The sequence below is a fragment of the Coregonus clupeaformis genome, chromosome 33 (genome assembly GCF_020615455.1).
Source record: "Coregonus clupeaformis isolate EN_2021a chromosome 33, ASM2061545v1, whole genome shotgun sequence".
Lineage (NCBI taxonomy): Eukaryota > Metazoa > Chordata > Actinopteri > Salmoniformes > Salmonidae > Coregonus > Coregonus clupeaformis.
Window position 1 is genome coordinate 13,495,722 of NC_059224.1, and position 17,903 is coordinate 13,513,624.

At 45.0% G+C, this 17,903-nt stretch overlaps 1 protein-coding gene across 1 annotated transcript in view; it reads right to left on the reverse strand.

The window, feature by feature from the left end:
- Nucleotides 1-357: 357 nt before the first annotated feature.
- Nucleotides 358-17,903, reverse strand: part of LOC121548508 (serine palmitoyltransferase 2-like) — a 38,397-nt gene continuing 20,851 nt past the window's right edge. The window contains exons 6-12 of the mRNA XM_041859963.2: nucleotides 15,439-15,532; nucleotides 14,842-14,947; nucleotides 13,900-14,119; nucleotides 13,029-13,155; nucleotides 9,599-9,734; nucleotides 2,169-2,298; nucleotides 358-908 (exon numbers count right to left, since the gene is read on the reverse strand). Coding sequence (XP_041715897.1) covers nucleotides 756-908; nucleotides 2,169-2,298; nucleotides 9,599-9,734; nucleotides 13,029-13,155; nucleotides 13,900-14,119; nucleotides 14,842-14,947; nucleotides 15,439-15,532 — 966 coding nt within the window. The 3' untranslated portion in view covers nucleotides 358-755. The remainder of the gene's footprint in view (nucleotides 909-2,168; nucleotides 2,299-9,598; nucleotides 9,735-13,028; nucleotides 13,156-13,899; nucleotides 14,120-14,841; nucleotides 14,948-15,438; nucleotides 15,533-17,903) is intronic.

Here is a 17,903-nt window from a genome sequence, read left to right on the forward strand (position 1 = left end):
TAAATAAATAAAAGTTGACACTTGATGTACCCCATGTGATATGAAGCCCTATATTTATGTAGGGTGGGGGTATTTTACCCATATATACAGTGCTCTACTAATGTAATGAATGATAGATATTATTTATTTACTTTCTTGTCTGTTATATAACTCCTGTCAGTAACCAACCATTGGTATAACCAAACCTGTATATTTGAATATGAAAACGTTCCACGTTTCAGACCCCTTGATTACTCCCTCCTGTCTTAAAAAGCTTAAAATATCTTCTAACAACCGCAGCAGGTAGCCTAGCGGTTAAAAGTGTTGGGCCATTAACTGAAAGGTCGCTGGTTTGAATCCCCGAGCCGAATAAGTGATCAATCGGTCAATGTGCCCTTGAGCAAGGCACTTAACCCTAATTGCTCCAGTAAGTCGCTCTGGATAAGAGTGTCTTCTAAATGTAATCTTGATATTATTGCACTGGAAGACTCCATAAAGCACACAGACATAATTAAGACTTAACGTTTAGGTCCAAACTCAAAAAAATAAATTCACAATAAGTTAAGATACAGTAAGAAAACCATAGGGGCTCACACACCACGAGACCATGATGACTTTTCAGACCTGGTGAAGTTTCCCTTAGGTCCAGATCTAGGATCAGCTTTCCCTCCCCCAATCCTAAACTTAACTATTAGTGGGGGGAAATGCTAAACTGACACAAGATCGGCATCTAGGAGGCAACTTGGACCTTACACTAGTGTAGGCGTTTCAGTTAGTTACATGACAGAAGGCTTGACGTGGCTGGGCTCCTGGAGCAGACTCTCCTCAGAGGACCATGAACCCTGGGAAGAGGGGAGATGAGGATGTTTCTGGTGTCTGGAGTACTTCAGCTGTAAGACATCCCCTACCTCACTGATGGCCTCCAACGCCTGGGGAAGAGAGGAGAGAAGCTAGAACAACAACATTTGGAATGAAGAGAAGCTACTTCTCCCTTACTGTGGAGAAATGACAAGCTACACAACATGAAGATCAACAACAGTAAGAGAGAGTGCTGGATCCATTACATTTGGTCTCAGAAGCAAGATCCCTTACTGTGGAGAAATTACAAGCTTACGGGAGGGGGGTGATGTTTCTTACAGCATTGTGAGGGTTGCTGAACCCTGAAATTCACCTGATGAAATTGTTAGTGAAGAAAAATGGGGGCCATTTGCGTAAGGGTGAACAAAGAAAACACAACTGAGCTATCTGTCCTGCAATACCATCGGTCCGCAACCCACCTGGAAACAATCAACCTTTCTCGACTTTCTATTTTCTTTATTTTTTATACCTTCTCTGAATTTAGTAAAGAGAGGAGAGAGAGACAAAGTGTCTTCATACATTTCAACAAGTTGAAGCTGATGTGATGGACTATTAAAAACGGTGTTGACACACTCATCAAAAAGATGAATGGACTGTCCTTGGACTATGTCTAAATAAAACTATGTCAGAGCTCGCTGCTCAACCGTAGTATTGGCCTGTGCTGTCGTCCTTCCAAGTCACTCCCACCCACAACTGGGTTCAAATAGTATATGTTCTTCCAAAAAACCTGCCTGTGTGTGCCAGATGGGTGGCCTTGGCAATTATGGGAGGATTTTGTTGGTTCCATTGCGCCAGGCAAAGAAAAATCCTTTCTGAACCCTCTCACCCCCTCTAATAAAGCACATATTGAAATGCCTTTCCTGTCGTCCATACCCGCAGCACATCAGGCCTGACAGTCAGAAGACAGGCTTGACTGACTCACTACTGGGAAAGTGTCAGTCAATCACTCTCACTGCTTTGAAGAGATGTGGAGGGATTCCTTCAGCTATTAAAATGATGATGCTGTTGTCTCAAAGGATAAATAAAGTATTCACCATACATTCTAACCATTGACATATGATTGTAACCAACCATAACCATTCCCATCAATTGGACTGGACCTAATTCTAGGACCACAGAGACTTGAGGTGTGCAGCTTATTCTCCTTCCTTCCTATACTAACATCACAGAGAGTTTAATATAATATAACTAGTGATGAACACAAACGCTATTGAGTGAGAGACTGACAGAAGAACACTTCTGAAAAATAACCAGCAAGATGCAGACAGAGATGGTGCCATGGAGAGGGGGAGGAGTCCTTTGACTGTGTGGTCTGTGATTGGTTGACTCACCATGTCCAACATATCTCTGGTGTGGGCGGCAGACACACAGAACCTGGCCCTGGACTCTATGATGGGCGTGGCCGGGAAGCCAACCACCACCGTCCCAATGTTCCTCTTCAACATCTCTCTACCGAACGCCCTGAGAGAGAACCAATCAGAGAGCGGGGTTTAGAGACCATGTGACCAATGTGTGAACAATCTGTTTATTCTGTGACTGACTGAGGAATGCCATGTTGATCGTGTCAGAGAAAAGTGAATTTAACAGAAACAATCTGATCATGTTCACTGCGGTTATTTACACTAAAACAGTGTGGGTTGACCAAGATGTGACGTGGCAGACTGATCAAACCTACCCTATCTTGGTGTGTTGTGGTAAACATCTGTAACTAGCCGTTACCAGACCTACCCTATCTTGGTGTGTTGTGGTAAACATCTGTAACTAGCCGTTACCAGACCTACCCTATCTTGGTGTGTTGTGGTAAACATCTGTAACTAGCCGTTACCAGACCTACCCTATCTTGGTGTGTTGTGGTAAACATCTGTAACTAGCCGTTACCAGACCTACCCTATCTTGGTGTGTTGTTTGTGTTGTGGTAAACATCTGTAACTAGCCGTTACCAGACCTACCCTATCTTGGTGTGTTGTTTGTGTTGTGGTAAACATCTGTAACTAGCCGTTACCAGACCTACCCTATCTTGGTGTGTTGTTTGTGTTGTGGTAAACATCTCTAACTAGCTGTTCCCAGACCTACCCTATCTTGGTGTGTTGTTTGTGTTGTGGTAAACATCTCTAACTAGCTGTTACCAGACCTACCCTATCTATTTCATTCAATTCAATTTTATTTTATATAGCCCTTCTTACATCAGCTAATATCTCGAAGTGCTGTACAGAAACCCAGCCTAAAACCCCAAACAGCTAGTAATGCAGGTGTAGAAGCACGGTGGCTAGGAAAAACTCCCTAGAAAGGCGAAAACCTAGGAAGAAACCTAGAGAGGAACCAGGCTATGAGGGGTGGCCAGTCCTCTTCTGGCTGTGCCGGGTGAAGATTATAACAGAACCATGCCAAGATGTTCAAAAATGTTCATAAGTGACAAGCATGGTCAAATAATAATCAGGAATAAATCTCAGTTGGCTTTTCATAGCCGATCATTAAGAGTTGAAAACAGCAGGTCTGGGACAGGTAGGGGTTCCATAACCGCAGGCAGAACAGTTGAAACTGGAATAGCAGCAAGGCCAGGCGGACTGGGGACAGCAAGGAGTCACCACGGCCGGTAGTCCCGACGATGGTCCTAGGGCTCAGGTCTCTCAGTTGGCTTTTCATAGCCGATCATTAAGAGTTGAAAACAGCAGGTCTGGGACAGGTAGGGGTTTCGTAACCGCAGGCAGAACAGTTGAAACTGGAATAGCAGCAAGGCCAGGCGGACTGGGGACAGCAAGGTGTCATCATGCCCGGTAGTCCTGACGTATGGTCCTAGGGCTCAGGTTCTCGGAGAGAAAGAGAGAACGAGAGAATTAGAGAGAGCATACTTAAATTCACACAGGACACTGGATAAGACAGGAGAAGTACTCCAGGTATAACCAACTAACCCCAGCCCCCCGACACATAAACTACTGCAGCATAAATACTGGAGGCTGAGACAGGAGCGGTCCGGAGACACTGTGGCCCCATCCGAAGAAACCCGGACAGGGCCAAACAGGAAGGATATAACCCCACCCACTCTGCCAAAGCACAGCCCCCGCACCACTAGAGGGATATCCTCAACCACCAACTTACAATCCTGAGACAAGGCCGAGTATAGCCCACAGAGGTCTCCACCACAGCACAAACCAAGGGGGCGCCAACCCAGACAGGAAGATCACGTCAGTAACTCAACCCACTCAAGTGACGCACCCCCTCCCAGGGACGGCATGAAAGAGCACCAGCAAGCCAGTGACTCAGCCCCTGCAACAGGGTTAGAGGCAGAGAACCCCAGTGGAGAGGGGAACCGGCCCGGCAGAGACAGCAAGGGCTGTTCGTTGCTCCAGAGCCTTTCCGTTCACCTTCACACTCCTGGGCCAGACTACACTCAATCATATGACCTACTGAAGAGATAAGTCTTCAGTAAAGACTTAAAGGTTGAGACCGAGTCTGCGTCTCTCACATGGGTAGGCAGACTGTTCCATAAAAATGGAGATCTATAGGAGAAAGCCCTGCCTCCCGCTGTTTGCTTAGAAATTCTAGGGACAATTAGGAGGCCTGCGTCTTGTGACCGTAGCGTACGTATTGGTATGTACGGCAGGACCAACTCGGAAAGATAGGTAGGAGCAAGCCCATGTAACGCTTTATAGGTTAACAGTAAAACCTTGAAATCAGCCCTTGCCTTAACAGGAAGCCAGTGTAGGGAAGCTAGCACTGGAGTAATATGATCAAATTTCTTGGTTCTAGTCAGGATTCTAGCAGCCGTATTTAGCACTAACTGAAGTTTATTTAGTGCTTTATCCGGGTAGCCGGAAAATAGAGCATTGCAGTAGTCTAACCTAGAAGTAACAAATGCATGGATTAATTTTTCTGCATCATTTTTGGACAGAAAATTTCTGATTTTTGCAATGTTACGTAGATGGAAAAAAGCTGTCCTTGAAACAGTCTTGATATGTTCGTCAAAAGAGAGATCAGGGTCAAGAGTAACACCGAGGTCCTTCACAGTTTTATTTGAGACGACTTTACAACCATCAAGATGAATTGTCAGATTTAACAGAAGATCTCTTTGTTTCTTGGGACCTAGAACAAGCATCTCTGTTTTGTCCGAGTTTAAAAGTAAAACGTTTTCAGCCATCCACTTCCTTATGTCTGAAACACAGGCTTCTAGCGAGGGCAATTTTGGGGCTTCACCATGTTTCATTGAAATGTACAGCTGTGTGTCATCCGCATAGCAGTGAAAGTTAACATTATGTTTTCGAATAACATCCCCAAGAGGTAAAATATATAGTGAAAACAATAGTGGTCCTAAACGGAACCTTGAGGAACACCGAAATGTACAGTTGATTTGTCGGAGGACAGACCATTCACAGAGACAAACTGATATCTTTCCGACAGGTAAGATCTAAACCAGGCCAGAACTTGTCCGTGTAGACCAATTTGGGTTTCCAGTCTCTCCAAAAGAATGTGGTGATCGATGGTGTCAAAGGCAGCACTAAGGTCTAGTAGCACGAGGACAGATGCAGAGCCTCGGTCTGACGCCATTAAAAGGTCATTTACCACCTTCACAAGTGCAGTCTCAGTGCTATGATGGGGTCTAAAACCAGACTGAAGCATTTCGTACACATTGTTTGTCTTCAGAAAGGCAGTGAGTTGCTGCGCAACAGCTTTTTCTAAAATTTTTGAGAGGAATGGAAGATTCGATATAGGCCGATAGTTTTTATATTTTCGGGTCAAGGTTTGGCTTTTTCAAGAGAGGCTTTATCACTGCCACTTTTAGTGAGTTTGGTACACATCCGGTGGATAGAGAGCTGTTTATTATGTTCAACATAGGAGGGCCAAGCACAGGAAGCAGCTCCTTCAGCAGTTTAGTAGGAATAGGATCCAGTATGCAGCTTGAAGGTTTAGAGGCCATGATTATTTTCATCATTGTGTCAAGAGATATAGTACTAAAACACTTAAGTGTCTCTCCCGATCCCAGGCCCTCGCAAATCTGTGCAGATCCAGGACAGCTAAGCCCTGGAGGAATACGCAGATTCAAAGAGGAGTCCGTAATTTGCTTTCTAATGGTCATGATCTTTTCCTCAAAGAAGTTCATGAATTTATTACTGCTGAAGTGAAAGCCATCCTCTCTTGGGGAATGCTGCTTTTTAGTTAGCTTTGCAACAGTATCAAAAAGAAATTTTGGATTATTCTTATTTTCCTCGATTAAGTTGGAAAAGTAGGATGATCGAGCAGCAGTGAGGGCTCTTCGGTACTGCACGGTACTGTCTTTCCAAGCTAGTCGGAAGACTTCCAGTTTGGTGTGGCGCCATTTCGTTCCAATTTCCTGGAAGCTTGCTTCAAAGCTCGGGTATTTTCTGTATACCAGGGAGCTAGTTTCTTATGACAAATGTTTTTCGTTTTAGGGGTGCAACTGCATCTAGGGTATTGCGCAAGGTTAAATTGAGTTCCTCAGTTAAGTGGTTAACTGATTTTTGTCCTCTGACGTCCTTGGGTAGGCAGAAGGAGTCTGGAAGGGCATCAAGGAATTTTTGTGTTGTCTGAGAATTTATAGCACGACTTTTGATGCTCCTTGGTTGGGGTCTGAGCAGATTATTTGTTGCGATTGCAAACGTAATAAAATGGTGGTCCGATAGTCCAGGATTTTGTGGAAAAACATTAAGATCTACAACATTTATTCCATGGGACAAAACTAGGTCCAGAGTATGACTGTGGCAGTGAGTAGGTCCAGAGACATGTTGGACAAAACCCACTGAGTCGATGATGGCTCCGAAAGACTTTTGGAGTGGGTCTGTGGACTTCTCCATGTGAATATTAAAATCACCAAAAATTTGAATATGATCTGCTATGACTACAAGGTCTGATAGGAATTCAGGAAACTCAGAGAGGAACGCTGTATATGGCCCAGGAGGCCTGTAAACAGTAGCTATAAAAAGTGATTGAGTAGGCTGCATAGATTTCATGACTAGAAGCTCAAAAGATGAAAATGCCATTTTTTTTTGTAAATTGAAATTTGCTATCGTAAATGTTAGCAACACCTCCGCCTTTGCGGGATGCACGGGGAATATGGTCACTAGTGTAACCAGGAGGTGAGGCCTCATTTAACACAGCAAATTCATCAGGCTTAAGCCATGTTTCAGTCAGGCCAATCACATCAAGATTATGATCAGTGATTAGTTCATTGACTATGACTGCCTTTGAAGTGAGGGATCTAACATTAAGTAACCCTATTTTGAGATGTGAGGTATCACGATCTCTTTCAATAATGGCAGGAATGGAGGAGGTCTTTATCCTAATAAGATTGCTAGGGTGAACACCGCCATGTTTAGTTTTGCCCAACCTAGGTCGAGGCACAGACACAGTCTCAATGGGTATGGCTGAGCTGACTACACTGACTGTGCTATTGGCAGACTCCACTAAGCTGGCAGGTTGGCTAACAGCCTGCTGCCTGGCCTGCACCCTATTTCACTGTGGGGCTAGAGGAGTTAGAGCCCTATCTATGTTGGTAGATAAGAGGAGAGCACCCCTCCAGCTAGGATGGAGTCCGTCACTCCTCAGCAGGTCAGGCTTGGTCCTGTTTGTGGGTGAGTCCCAGAAAGAGGGCCAATTATCCACAAATGTTATCTTTTGGGAGGGGCAGAAAACAGTTTTCAACCAGCGATTGAGTGCTGAGACTCTGCTGTAGAGCTCGTCACTTCCCCTAACTGGGAGGGGGGCCAGAGACAATTACTCGATGCCGACACATCTTTCTAGCTGATTTACAAGCTGAAGCTATGTTGCACTTGGTGACCTCTGACTGTTTCATCCTAACATCGTTGGTGCCGACGTGGATAACAATATCTCTATACTCTCTACACTCGCCAGTTTTAGCTTTAGCCAGCACCATCTTTAGATTAGCCTTAACGTCGGTAGCCCTGCCCCCTGGTAAACAGTGTATGATCGCTGGGTGATTCGTTTTAAGTCTAATACTGCGGGTAATGGAGTCGCCAATGACTAGGGTTTTCAATTTGTCAGAGCTAATGGTGGGAGCCTTCGGCGTCTCAGACCCCGTAACGGGAGGAGTAGAGACAAGAGAAGACTCAGACTCAGACTCGCTACATAATGGGGAAAACCGGTTGAAGGTTTCTGTCGGCTGAATGAGCGACACCGGTTGAGCATTCCAACAGTATTTCCCTCCAGAAGCCATGAGAAAGTTGTCCGGCTGCGGGGACTGTGCGGGGGGATTTATACTAACGTTACTGTCTGTACTTACTGGTGGCACAGACGCTGTTTCTTCCTTTCCTACACTGAAATTACCCTTGCCTAACGATTGCGTCTGAAGCTGGGCTTGTAGCACAGCTTATTCTCGCCGTAAGGCGATCGTTCTCCTGTATATTATGAGTACAGCGACTGCAATTAGAAGACATCATGTTAATGTTACTACTTAGCTTCGGCTGTTGAAGATGTTGACGAACCATGTCCAGATAAAGCGTCCGGAGTGAAAAAGTTGAATAAGGGAAAAAAGTTGCGATGGAAAAAAGGAAAATAAAGTAAAATTGGCAGCTAAAACGCACAGGAAAATGACTCTTCTGTCTCGGGATAAAACGTCCGGGGTGAAAAAGTTTAACGAAAAAAGATGAGTGAGGACAAAACTAAAAAGTTGGTAAATTTGTTGAACACAGAGATTGATTAAACGTTTATTAAAAGTAAAACGTGAATAGTTTGGCAGGTAGCCAAGTAGCAACAAACAGCACAGCAGCACGGAGACAATGCGGAAGCGAGACGGAAGTCACGTGTGCTGTTTAATCAGCTTCTTGATGTGCCACACCTTTCAGGTGGATGGATTGTTTTGGCAAAGGAGAAATGCTCACTAACAGGGGTGTGTTGTTTGTGTTGTGGTAAACATCTGTAACTAGCCGTTACCAGACCTACCCTATCTTGGTGTGTTGTTTGTGTTGTGGTAAACATCTGTAACTAGCCGTTACCAGACCTACCCTATCTTGGTGTGTTGTTTGTGTTGTGGTAAACATCTCTAACTAGCTGTTACCAGACCTACCCTATCTTGGTGTGTTGTTTGTGTTGTGGTAAACATCTCTAACTAGCTGTTACCAGACCTACCCTATCTTGGTGTGTTGTTTGTGTTGTGGTAAACATCTGTAACTAGCCGTTACCAGACCTACCCTATCTTGGTGTGTTGTTTGTGTTGTGGTAAACATCTGTAACTAGCTGTTACCAGACCTACCCTATCTTGGTGTGTTGTTTGTGTTGTGGTAAACATCTCTAACTAGCTGTTACCAGACCTACCCTATCTTGGTGTGTTGTGGTAAACATCTCTAACTAGCTGTTACCAGACCTACCCTATCTTGGTGTGTTGTTTGTGTTGTGGTAAACATCTCTAACTAGCCGTTACCAGACCTACCCTATCTTGGTGTGTTGTTTGTGTTGTGGTAAACATCTCTAACTAGCTGCTACCAGACCTACCCTATCTTGGTGTGTTGTTTGTGTTGTGGTAAACATCTCTAACTAGCTGTTACCAGACCTACCCTATCTTGGTGTGTTGTTTGTGTTGTGGTAAACATCTCTAACTAGCTGTTCCCAGACCTACCCTATCTTGGTGTGTTGTTTGTGTTGTGGTAAACATCTCTAACTAGCTGTTCCCAGACCTACCCTATCTTGGTGTGTTGTTTGTGTTGTGGTAAACATCTCTAACTAGCTGTTACCAGACCTACCCTATCTTGGTGTGTTGTGGTAACCATCTGTAACTAGCTGTTACCAGACCTACCCTATCTTGGCGGGCATGTAGAGCATCATTGGTACGACAGGAGAGTCATCGTTGCCATAGATGATGAAGCCCATCTCTCGCAGTTTCCTCCTGAAGTACGTAGTGTTCTCTGACAGCTGCCTCAGACGAACCCCACCTGGAAACAACACAATGAAACCATTCTCTATTTAATCTATTAACCTGTAAACCCATTAGTAAACCTGTTAAACCATTAGTGATTACAACCATTAACCAGTAAAACCATTAACAGGTAAACCACACCCATTAAAAGGACTGGTGCTCACACCCTGTATTCTAGTCCCTCCCTTATCGCCTGATGGGTTTGAGTTTGTTCCTTCTCCATTGTGATTGTCAATCCCATAAGGAGTTGGCAAGAGGGCAGAAACAAGCTGGCAGCCAGGGGACCTTTCTTAGGTCTTAGGCAGTAGTAGCGGCCTGTTCACTATGCCTGGGTAGTGGGTACAGGTGTTGGTGTGAGTTCAGCAATATGAGAAAAAAGCTCCAAACCAGCATCTGCCATTTCATTTTGAAAGACAGAAACATACAGCTTCAAAGTTTCTTAAGACACAAGTCTGAAATTAAATTCACACACTTTTTTTCCTGAGCCCAGGAATTCAAAACCATTCTGTGAGCTGTAGAGTGATATAAGCTGAAAAAAGTAAGGGATATTTTTCAGGAGGAATCGCTTTCCACTTGTTTCACATTCCTTTTATATTGACGGGCTCTCTGGTAGGAATGTCCTGACTGTTCCCTGTCCCATCCTGATATGAAATATTTATTTTAATTGTCTGTCCTATCCAGATATTTGATTTGCACTTCAAACCAGAGAAAGTCATTCTGGTTGTGTAATGGAGATGTTTCAGTATGATGGGTCATCTAGGCTGAGATTCTAAACCCAGTCAGCCATTCTGGCACAAAGCACTATGGCCAATACATTCACAGCCTTACTATCTCTCCTAGTGATCTAACCATGGCAGTAACTTCAAAAGGCTTGAATTTCAAACACATGAGGCTGTGAACAATCAATCAAACTGCCAACGTTACTCTTTCCTGAGAAAACTGTCAAGTGATTAGGTCAAGACTGTGAGATCAGCCATTTCCATGTGTCTCTGTGTCTGTCTGAGACTGTTCTGGACCATTGAGACGGTGCAGATCCATCAGTTCTGTTCTGTGGCCCACTTTGTCCCTATCCACTGATATCGGATCAGATATGTTTTCATCCCCCATTGGTTAATGTTAGGGTTGGGTATAGAGTAATCTGATCGTAGATCTGTGATTATGGGAAACTACCTTGGTAGGAGACGGGAGGAACCTCCCTGTTACGAGTAACACAACCCTGGAGTGACCCGGACCCTCGCTGGGTTTAGCCTGGGTTTCTGCGTGTGTGTTGGGCACAGTGAACTCCTGAGAGAACTGTGGTACGTCGCTTTGTACACGGCTGGAAGTCTTACACACACACACACACACACACACACACACTGTGGAGCTCAGACAGACATACAGACAGACAGACATTTGAAAGCCATATGTGGGGAAAGTCTACCAGTTCACAGGCTTCAATCATTCAGAACCCTGAGGGAAGCAGGGGACTGACTGGAGGTTTTAACCCAGCCTGGTGCTATGGAGATACATATACTATGGATGGGCTGAGCTGGGAAGGGAAGGAGAGCTACTTCCAGATGTTTGCTGTACAGTGTGTGTAGGAGTGACCGTCAACCCCACTGTACCTGATGACAGAACTCAGGTTGAAGAGAGGAGATTGTGTTCTATTGTAGGACCAGACAGGAGACCCAACTTTCACTAGTTTAAAACTACAGTTTAACCAGAGGACTCAACAGCCATTTCATGTTGTATTCGTGTTTTAGTTTTAGTTTGGAAGAATCCACACACAGCTTAATGTATTTTAAGTGCATATTTTTATCAAATGTAAATTCTGCTTTTCTTCAGTTTTCCTGTGAGCAAGTATCAATAAAGTCAGTCAAAGGTCAGTAATGCTTTCCAGGTCTGTACTGCCACCTTGCGGTTACTGGTGGTAATGACACTGTGTGGTGCCAGCCACCACCTAATGCAAGTAAAAACCTTGTGTATAGCAGTAATCAATCCTTTGGCCCAGATTCAACACATGAAGGAAGCTCTTGATGATTAAGTATTGATGACTGAATCATGTTTTTCAGTGGGGTTTTTTAAACAAACGCATATACCATTATAGCTCTCCAGGACCAGAGAACTACCTAACCAGATAGTAACCTATAACCAGATAACTACCTAACCAGACAGTAACCTATAACCAGAGAACTACCTAACCAGATAGTAACCTATAACCAGAGAACTACCTAACCAGACAGTAACCTATAACCAGAGAACTACCTACCCAGACAGTAACCTATAACCAGAGAACTACCTACCCAGATAGTAACCTATAACCAGAGAACTACCTAACCAGATAGTAACCTATAACCAGAGAACTACCTAACCAGATAGTAACCTATAACCAGAGAACTACCTACCCAGATAGTAACCTATAACCAGAGAACTACCTACCCAGACAGTAACCTATAACCAGAGAACTACCTAACCAGATAGTAACACTCTATAGCTCTCCAGGAGCTGAGTTACAGTTCATATAATGAAATCAGTCAATTGAAATAAATTAATTAGGCCCTAATCTATGGATTTCACATGACTGGGCAGGGGCACAGCCATGGGTGTGCCTGGGAGGGCATAGGCCCACCCACTGGGGAGCCAGGCCCAGCCAATCAGAATGAGTTTTTCCCGCACAAAAGGGCTTTATTACAGACAGAAATACTCCTCAGCACCCCCCCTCCCCCGCAGGTGAAGAAGCCGGATGTGGAGGTCCTGGGCTGGCGTGGTTACACGTGGTCTGCGGGTTGTGAGGCCTGTTGGATGTACTGCCAAATTCTCTAAAACGACGTTGGAGGTGGCTTATGGTGGAGAAATTAACATTACATTCTCTGGAAACAGCTCTGGCAGTCAGCATGCCAATTGCACACTCCCTCAAAACTTGAGACATCTGTGGCATTGTGTTGTGTGGCAAAACTGCACATTTTAGAGTGGCCTTTTATTGTCCCCAGCACAAGGTGCACCTGTGTAATGATCATGCTGTTTAGTCAGCTTCTTGATATGCCACACCTGTCAGGTGGATGGATTATCTTGGCAAAGGAGAAATGCTCACTAACATGGATGTAAACAAATTTGTGCACAACATTTGAGAGAAATTTCGGAGATCTTCTATTTCAGCTCATGTAACATGGGACCAGCACTTTACATGTTGCGTTAATATTTTTGTTCAGTGTACATATAAAAAGGGGTCAAATGTAACTGATGGCAGGATTTGAGATACTAACTAGTTCTCATTCAGCAACACAGTGTGGTCCCTCCCAGCTGAGGGAGGCTTGCTGGGTAAACTCACCCAGAGTAGTGCCGTCCTCCCCCATGATAATCTTCATAGAAGTGATGATCTGTTGGGACACGGGAGGGGACATGGAGGTGGCGTAGATAGCACTGTGGGAGTGGGACCGCAGGTAGTCTATCAACTCCTATGGGGGACAGAAGAGACCATTGTCATTCTAATATAACACACAGAAAGAATGAAGCCAGTATGGGATCTATTCTGAAATCAAACAACATGGTCCAACTGAGCCATGGAAACCTGTTTTCAGTAAGTACTGTGGGAAATGTGTCATATCATTGGGCAATTATGAAACCGGGTTGTCCTGTTGATGAAGAAACCACCACACCGAAACTTTTTCAGTAAACTGTATCAGTAACCATCCCCGAATATATTAAAGGCTTCCACTCATAATATTTATTTTTATTTATTTATTTATTTCACCTTTATTTAACCAGGTAAACCAGTTGAGAACAAGTTCTCATTTACAACTGCGACCTGGCAATATACTTGATGTCATGACTCATGTCAGTGGAGATGATCTATGTGAGAAACACCCAAGGCAGTTTCAGTGTTAGAAGGGTGGACCACTGCACATAGCTCTGTTGCAACTGAATGTTTTGGTGTTTCCAGCACCGAGTGCTGCTTCAGAGGTCTTGGCATCCTGCCAAGAACATTTATCCTAATCCCAGATATTTTGGAGAGTCACTTAGCCCTACTTCCTAGTCCAGTATTCAGCCAGTTAATGGAATGCCTTTTGGAGACAGCCGACTCACACTCTTTCTTCCAATCTATCCTACAGCAGCATTAAAGCTCTTGGTAAACACCCCCATCATGACCTCCCCTAACCTCTGACCCCTGACCTCTGACCCCTGTCAGACAGCCGACTCACACTCTTTCCTCCGATGTACCCTCCAGCAGCACCAAAGCTCTTCGTGAACGTTCCCATCATGATGTCAACATCTTTGGGGTCCAGACCAAAGTAGTCGACCACCCCTCCACCGTGAGGTCCTAGTGCCCCGATGCTGTGAGCCTCATCCAGATAGAGAAAGGCCTTGTAGTGCTTCTTCAGGGCTATCACCTCAGGCAGACGCACAATGGATCCCTCCATACTGGAGAAGAAGGGTGAGATGTGGAGGGAGGAGAGACAGAGGGAGAAACACATGACATGAACACGTACACACAGCACACAAAACACACACACACACACACACACACACACACACACACACACACACACACTATAAACATTCTGTGGATCAACTGTTGTGTCTGGAAAATGAACACACACCCGTACTAAGACAGGTGAATAAGTCGCCCTATGTGTAATCTAAAACAATGTAAGCAAAGTGCATCTTTCTTCTTGATCTTTATTTGCAGTCAGAAGTCAATGACTGTGTTTCTCTAGATCCCCAAGGGTGTGTCAGACCATTTTTAACGACACATTAGTGAACTATATTGATTAAGGAGAGGCAGCTTTACCAAGAACCATACTGATCATTATGGATTGGTTGACTTGACTTTTACAGTAAGTACCTTAAAAAATAACTCAAGTCACACTATTTTTATTTTATTATTATTTGTATAAAATGCAAAATACTAGTAAATGATTCAGTCGACGTCCAGCTACACCCAGTAAAAATAGTTCCTAACTGTATGACTAGACCGTGCGGAGTCTGCAGAGAGGTTTTCTTACATGTATCGTCAGCATCTGATTCAGCTAGGGTTATTCCCATTATTTATTGAACTCATTAATGAAAGTTCAATAGAAATGCAGAATAAAAATGTAGATGATAGCTGTACATATGACACTTCTAAAAAAAAGATACACTACCTGTATATTCCTTCGACCAGAATGAGGATCTTCTTCCAGGGCCTGTGTGTTCTGGGCTGGCCGTGGACTATGGCGTCTCTCAACAGCTTCTCCAGACTCACCATATCTAGAGACAGACAGAACATAGAAAGGGTCTGAATAATGCAGCCTACGTACCTGAATGTTTAGACGTTGTATCCCAAAGCAAGACAACAACAAGATGGCTGGCTAACAGAGTTCATGCTTTATATCTCCCCTGTCCGTCAGGAGGAGCAATGAGGGAAAACTAAAACACTGGCATGAAAGATGTAGAATATCAGTATTTGTATAATTACCTGACACACCTAACTACAGAGTCATGTCTTATTAGAAAGGGAGGAACAGTAGATTGGTGGCTGGGGATGGATGGTGCCATGGCCTACGTGTGCTCAGCCTCTAACGTACGGTAAACAAACAGCTTCACACAGAGAGTAGAGCTTCTAATGAAAGACAGTTGGTCTTTAGTGTTGTGTTGATTGTATGGAGCAGGTTAGGTCCCATTGTGATCTGTAAGTTTACTGTAGAGAGCTGCCTGAGGTAAGACAGATGGTGATCATGACGCTAGTTTCCGATACTCACTGTTGTGTTTGAAGACTCTGATGATGGCTCCAGACAGCCGAGCACCCAGCACCAAAGAGGCATGGTTTAACTCATCACTCAGGATCAAACAGCCCTGGAATTACACCAAAATAATATCATTTACTTACATAGCAATACACAACACTGATGCACTAAAGTGGTATACAAGACAGTTTCCCTGAAGGGGTCACAGACACAGTCTCACAGTCAATAACACCTCGGCCATCACACAACGAAACCCCACACCCGTTGCTTAGTTACACAATTTAATCGTCTAGTGATTGAATGACTGAGCACATTACGCAATGACGCAATTTACAAGAAGAAGCGAGGAGAGGAGGAAAAAAGAAACACTGACTGGGTTTAAAGAACTCATGATCTGTCAGGAACATGTGACTGGCCCTTTGCCTGTCTGTCAAGAGAAGAAATGTGTTCACTACTCTCACGAGGATGACCATGCGTCTTGCCAGTCAAATTAATTTTATTTCACTTTTTGTCAAAACTGAACTTATGAAGAGGAGAAGTAAAGGGTTCTAATGAGTCAGAGCGAGTAGGAGAGAGAGAGAGGGGCAGTAGGAGAGAGAGGGGAGGAGATAGAGAGGGACAGTAGGAGAGAGAGAGGGGCAGTAGGAGAGAGAGAGAGGCGCAGTAGGAGAGAACGAGGGACGGAGAGAGAGAGGGGCAGTAGGAGAGAGAGGGACAGAGAGAAAGAGGGGGGCAGTAGGAGAGAGAGAGGGACGGAGAGAGAGGGGCAGTAGGAGAGAGAGAGGGACGGAGAGAGAGGGGCAGTAGGAAAGAGAGAGAGGGGCAGTAGGAGAGAGAGAGGGACAGAGAGAGAGGGGCAGTAGGAGAGAGAGAGGGACAGAGAGAGAGGGGCAGTAGGAGAGAAAGAGTGGCAGTAGGAGAGAGAGAGGGACAGTAGGAGAGAGAGAGGGGCGGTAGGAGAGAGAGAGAGGCGCAGTAGGAGAGAGAGAGAGAGAGGGGCAGTAGGAGAGAGAGAGGGGCAGTAGGAGAGAGAGAGGGACAGAGAGAGAGGGGCAGTAGGAGAGAGAGAGGGACAGTAGGAGAGAGAGAGGGGCAGTAGGAGAGAGAGAGAGAGAGAGAGAGGGGCAGTAGGAGAGAGAGAGGGGCAGTAGGAGAGAGAGAGGGGCAGTAGGAGAAAGAGAGAGAGAGGGGCAGTAGGAGAGAGAGAGGGACAGAGAGAGAGGGGCAGTAGGAGAGAGAGAGGGACAGTAGGAGAGAGAGAGGGGCAGTAGGAGAGAGAGAGGGGCAGTAGGAGAGAGAGAGGGGCAGTAGGAGAGAGAGAGGGGCAGTAGGAGAGAGAGAGGGGCAGTAGGAGAGAGAGAGGGGCAGTAGGAGAGAGAGAGGGACAGAGAGAGAGGGGCAGTAGGAGAGAGAGAGGGACAGTAGGAGAGAGAGAGGGGCAGTAGGAGAGAGAGAGGGGCAGTAGGAGAGAGAGAGGGGCAGTAGGAGAGAGAGGGGCAGTAGGAGAGAGAGAGGGGCGGAAGAAGAGAGAGAGAGGCAGTAGGAGAGAGAGAGGGGCGGTAGGAGAGAGAGAGGGGCAGTAGGAGAGAGAGAGGGGCGGTAGGAGAGAGAGGGGCAGTAGGAGAGAGAGAGGGACAGTAGGAGAGAGAGAGGGGCAGTAGGAGAAAGAGAGAGAGAGGGGCAGTAGGATAGAGAGGGACAGAGAGAAAGAGAGGGACAGTAGGAGAGAGAGGGGGACGGAGAGAGAGAGAGAGGCAGGAAGAGAGTGGGGGGGCAGAAAGAGGCAGAGAGAGAGGGAGTGTGAGAGAGAGAGCTTCCTATCCTAGTAGCTAAAGGCCTTTCAGGCATCATGACGATTGACGACCCGTCTCTCAATGTTTTGAGAACACATTGAGGAAACTAGAGGGACTTTGAGTGGTTCTGGACTGGTTCCGACTGACATTTTGGTGTACAAAGCACTCTGTGAATGCTGTAGGGTCCCTTGCCTTATAATGCCAAAAAAAACATCTGTCTGCTCTCCGTTTCCAAGGAGTGACGTGTCACATTTTTTTGGCCTATCCAGACAAAGAATCGATTATCTCTTCCTCTGAGCGAGCGAGCCCAGCTTCAGAAAGGGCAAATAAACGTGACAGTCAAACCAATCCAGCCATTGTGGTTTCATCTCGGTGTAATATTTTCGGCCGGATTTAGACCTCTCAACTAAATAATTTCAATGAATTGAAACAAGATCACTTTCTCTTGAAACAAAATCACTTCGTGCTTAAAGATGAAGTAACGAGTCTGCAAACATGGAATGGTGTTTCTGTGCTGCTCAGTGGACGTTTAGGAGAAAATTCTCTGTCGACAGTTATATGAAATAGTGCCAATATTGTATTATCACTAAGTATTATCATATTTATTGTACAGTTATGCATTTGTTTATCATTTCATTGTTACTATAATTAGAAAGCATTTCAGTCATTTCAAGACCCATTGCCGCA